Source organism: Penaeus chinensis, chromosome 2 (assembly GCF_019202785.1).
Source record: "Penaeus chinensis breed Huanghai No. 1 chromosome 2, ASM1920278v2, whole genome shotgun sequence".
In the NCBI taxonomy this organism is placed as follows: Eukaryota; Metazoa; Arthropoda; class Malacostraca; order Decapoda; family Penaeidae; genus Penaeus; species Penaeus chinensis.
Window position 1 is genome coordinate 1,388,633 of NC_061820.1, and position 5,000 is coordinate 1,393,632.

Genomic DNA, 5,000 nt, shown 5'->3' on the forward strand with positions numbered 1-5,000 from the left:
TTCGTCCGTCTCTTATCTCCTCTTTTTTCTTCACTTCTCTTCTCATCTCATCTTATCTCATCTTCTGCCTGGTCTCCTCTTCTCTTCTCCTCTCCCTTCCTCCTCCCTCCGCTATACCTCACACTGAAAACGAATGCCCAGCCACCACCACATGTGAGGCATGTCTCGCCCATCCTTATTTCTATCCTATTCCCCTCCTATTCCCCGTTCTGCCGTACCTGTGTCTCGTACCTTCTGCCGCCTGCCTCGTCACGCGATACCCTTCACGTCCCCTCTCTCATTTTCTATGCCCTGCTCTCTCTCTCTCTCTCTCTCTCTCTCTCTCTCTCTCTCTCTCTCTCTCTCTCTCTCTCTCTCTCTCTCTCTCTCTCTCTCTCTCTCTCTCTCTCTCTCTTTCTCTCTTTTTTCTCCCCTCCTTTCGCTTTTATCTTTATCCTCTCCTCTCGTATTTGCATTTATCTCGCCCCTTCCTTTCTTCGCTCACATCCCCATTCCCTTTGTTCTCCCCCTCCATTCCCTCACTCTTTACTCCCTCTTCCTAATTTTCCCTTTCCTCCTCCTCTCCTCATTCTCCTTTCTATTCCTCCTCCTCTTACCCCTTCCCCTCTCTCCCTCCCTTCCCTGCTCTTCCTTCTCATCCCTCTCTCTCCTCTTCTTTCCTTTCCTGCCCTTCCCCCTTCCGTATCCTCCCTTTCTTATCCTCTTCCCCTCTTCCCTATCATCCCTCTCTTCTTGTATCCCTTTCCTTATCCTTCCCCGTCCTTATCCTTCCTTTCTTACCCTTTTCTCCCTGTCTCCCTTTCCCTCTCCTTCCCCTCTTCTCCCCTTCCTCCCCCTCCTCTCCCCTTCCTCCCCTCCTCCTCCCACTCCTCCTCCTCCTCCTCCTCCTCCCTCCTCCTCCTCCCCCCTCCCCCCCTCCCCCCCTCCCCCCTCCCCCCCTCCTCCTCCTCCTCCTCCTCCTCCTCCTCCTCCTCCTCCTCCTCCTCCTCCTCCTCCTCCTCCTCCTCCCCTCCTCCTCCTCCTCCTCCTCCCCCTCCTCCCCCTCCTCCTCCTCCTCCTCCCCCCCCCCCCCTCCCCTCCCCCCTCCTCCCTCCCCCTCCCCCCCTCCTCCCGGGGGAGATGGAGCGCCGCCCTCGTCCGCCGAGGGTCTCGCGCCGGAGTGTCTGCGGTCGCCCTCGTTGGGGACTCGCCCGCCGCCTCCGCCCTTTTGCTTTGCCCGCTTTTTCGCTCTTATTCTTACACGGTTCCATTTATTTATTTTTCTCCTCTGGTCTTTGTTCATTTTTACATTTATTCTTACACTCTTTTTTTCTTTGTTTCTTTTTTGTTGTTGTTGTTGTTGTTTTGTTTTTAACACTGGTTTATAATTTTTTTTTTCTCTCTTATTCCCTTTTTCTTTTTTATGTTTATTTTTTACACATTTTACGTTTTTTTTGTGGGAGGCTTAACACTTTATTTGTTTATTTATTTTTGCTTTTCTTTGTTCTTTTTTTCGTCTCGGTTGTTATTGTTGTTGTTTTTTATCTTTACATGTTATTTTATTCTTTACATGTTATTGTTATTAGTACTGATACAAATTCACGTCTTCTTCAGTTACCATGTCATTATTAACTGTCGATATCTTTTGACTGACTTATCTGTTAGTATTAGTTTATTATCATTATGGCTTTTGCCCTTGGGTTCATGTTTTACGACCGCTATTAGTATGTTTGATTATTTTTATTGTTGTTGTTGCTGTTGTTGTTGTTGTAATCCCTGTCATTTTTACTATTATTTTCATCATTACCGTAATCGCTATGATTGATGTTATGATTATTATTATTATTATTAGTATTATTAGTTTTATTAGTTTTATTACTATTATTACTATTATTACTATTATTACTATTATTATTACTGTTGCTTTTCTCATGGGATGCTGTCATCTTCATATTGAGAGTTATTGCATTCTTTTGGTGTTTGAGGAGAAGGGTCCTTATCCTCGGCCGGATGTCCCCCCCCCCCCCCCCTTCTGCTCCTGCCGGGACAATGTGAGCCTTCATGTGTCCGGCACTTCATTACTCTTCGCTCCCTCATTTCTCGGCTCTCCCCTCATTCCCTGCTTCCCCTCCGTCAACGGCCACTTTTCACCCTTGCCCCGCACGCACGCACTCACGCACTCACTCGCGCACTACCTCTGGCTCTACCTCTGGCTCTACCTTTGGCTCTACCTCTGGCTTTGCATGCGCTTTCCACACGCTGGCACTCTCGGTCCTCGTATATCATTCTCTCTCTCTCTCTCTCTCTCTCTCTCTCTCTCTCTCTCTCTCTCTCTCTCTCTCTCTCTCTCTCTCTCTCTCTCTCTCTCTCTCTCTCTCCTTTTCCTTGCCTCTTTACTTCTTTCCATCGCTCGTTTTCTTTCACTGCTTTCCTTGCCTTTTCATCTTTTCTTTCTTTCCATATTTCCCTCCCTTGTCTTTCCTTCTCTCCTCTGCTCACCTTTTCCTTTCTCTTTTTTCTCCTTCCCTCCCTCCTCCCCCACCCTGTTTCTCCCTCACTCCTCCCTCGCTGCTACCTTGTTCTCGTCTCCATATCTTCTACCCTCCTCCACTTATTATGTCTCCCTCCCTCCTTTTGTTCCCTTTCCCTGTCTCCCTCCCTTCCTGCTTCCCTCCTCCCCCTCTTCCTAGCTCCCCTTCTTCCCTCACTCCCTCCCTTCCTCATTACTCACTCCTTCCCTCTCTTCCTCCCTTCCTTCTTCGCTCCTTCCCTCTCATTCTCCTTCACTCTCTCCTTCCTTCCTTAGTCCCCCTTTCCGTCCTTCCCTCCTTCCATTCCCTCCCCCTCTCCCCCCTTCCCTCCTTTTCCGTCTCTCGCCCTTACTTTTTTCCCTCTCTCCCTCCCTCTCTTCTCCCCTCTCTCCTTTCTTTCCTTGCCTCCTTCCCATCCTCCTTCTTTCCTACTAGTGAGTCAGTCTCCCTCGGACGTGTGTGTCGTGAGGCCGGGAGGAGCCCCGTCGCCGCCTGCCGCCCTTCGCACCTCGCGCGGGGGAGGGGCGCGGCTTCCGGAGCTGACGCGGCTCTGGGGCTGTCTGGGGTCGCTGTTGTTGTTGTTGTTGTTGTTGTTGTTGTTGTTGTTGTTGTTGTTGTTGTTGGGAGAGAGAGTGAGTGGGAATATGAAGAAAGGGAGGGGGAAGGGGGGAGTCTGAAGGTAAAAGATAATTAGCATGTGAGATTCGTGAAAGTGAGAGAGGGAGGGAAGGAGAGTGAGTGAGTGAGAGAGGGGAGAGAAAGAAAGAATGTGCGTACGTCCGTGCGTAGGCCTAGTTGAATGATGAAGTCGGGGAAGAATAAAGAAGTGTTTGTGAGAAAGGCGATGTTAAGATGGCTTGACGCAGCGACGGGAAAAAGTTCCTTAAACACGTGCAGGGGTTTCGCCATGTCAGCCGCGGCGTTGTGTCTGTAGCGCAGATGCTCTTCCTCGCTACCGCTCAGGGCCTCTTCATCCTGGCCGTTGCAGATGCTCCCAGCTCGGAATGGCAGTTGCAGTATGTAATATGCAATAGGCTGATATTCTGGCATTATGCTGTTGTTTCTTCTTCCTTTTTCTGAGACTGGGATATGATGTGCATGCCGCGACGCCCGGGCCTGGATGTCTGATTATTTATCCAAGCTCATAGCCAAGAATCAAGGTCTTCCCAGCGCCATTTCTCTGTCAGCGTTGACCTGTCCCCCGTCCCCCTCCCTCCCCATGCCCCCTTCCCTTCTCTCCCCTTTCTCTTTCTATCTTTCCCTTTGTCTTCCCTTTCTTTTTCTCCCCCCTCTTCCTCCCTCGCCTTCCCTCCCCCGGGCGCCCCTCTCACGCCGTCACAGACAAGCGAGGATATTGCATTATGCACAACACGTTATTGTGAAGGCTGTTATGTTGCAAAGTGGCTGGCGGGCCATTGTGGGGCCTTCGCCACCCGCGCGCCACAGGGAAAGTGAGGGGGGAGGGGAGCGTTCGGAAGATGAGATAGAAACCGTTGTATTTGTGAGTTATTTTTGTTGGTGTTGTCATGACACGTCGGCGTCGGCGTTGCAGGCAGCATGAACGCAGCGCTCCCTTCGTGGTTAAGGCGTTGCGAATTTGCGTATGATGGCGCGGCATGGGGCCTACTAAGCCAGGCCGCCCGTGACGACCGGCGGCTGCGGCCGAGGAGTCGTGCTGCCGTGTAGGAAGGCCAGTGAGCCAGCGTGTGTTTCGATGTTCTAGTCGCGGGAGCCAGGACGCGGATGCTGGTGCTGAGGCGCGTTGCCCGAGGTCGCACCGTCTCGCCTCCGTCAGCAGCGGCGGCGGCAGCAGGGACAGTCAGCAGAGAAGAGGACCTTGACGCCACGCACCCGGGAGTAGAGAGGAGAAGGGCATTCCGCGTGGTGGAGGCGGCGCACACGGGCTTCTGCGAGGCGCGAATCGGCGGCGCCGGAGGGACGCGTAAAGGGAAGATCCAGGAGGTGGGGCGGCCCTGTGAGTCACCCGCGGCCCTTGTGTCCCCTCTGGCCCCTCTGTGGCTCTCGTTAGGGGCGGAGCCTCTTGCATGGTGGTGCTTGCGCGCACGCACGCCCCCTCCTCCCCCCTCCCGCGCCCTCCGCCCAGTGTACGCGCGCCGACGCCGGCGAGCGACACACAGGTGACGCGACACGTGCTGGCGCTCTGTGCGAGAGGGTCTGCGGTGCCACGGGCGGGGTCTTCAGTGCCTGCGAGAGCCAGGAGGACGCGAGAGGCCGAGGGCGTCGCGAGGAGGACCCGGGGATGGGCGCTCGCTCCTAGGCCTAGGCGCGCCCCCTGCCCTGCCCCCGCGCGCGGAGAGTGCCTCATCCTGCCCACGCCAGGGGGGCCCTATGAAGAGCATGTGCTGCTGCTGGGCCCCCCAGAAGGAACAGGTAAGCTCGGACGCCACTGCGGTGTTGGCTGTCGGATTCGGCCGTTACGCGGGTGAAGGCGCTGTGTGTGTGTGTGTGTGTGTGTGTGTGTGTGTGTGT

The 5,000-nt window shown here is 53.9% G+C and overlaps 1 protein-coding gene across 4 annotated transcripts in view; it reads left to right on the forward strand.

Annotated features, from left to right (window-relative positions):
- Positions 1-5,000, forward strand: part of LOC125030123 (AKT-interacting protein-like) — a 104,134-nt gene that overhangs the window by 88,590 nt on the left and 10,544 nt on the right. For 2 of the 4 annotated variants that reach the window (XM_047620278.1, XM_047620275.1), the window contains exon 1: positions 4,242-4,901. The exons of the other annotated variants lie outside the window; for them this stretch is intronic. In XM_047620278.1, coding sequence (XP_047476234.1) covers positions 4,860-4,901 — 42 coding nt within the window. In that variant the 5' untranslated portion in view covers positions 4,242-4,859. Of the gene's footprint in view, positions 1-4,241; positions 4,902-5,000 lie in introns of those variants that run through there. 4 annotated transcript variants of the gene reach the window in all.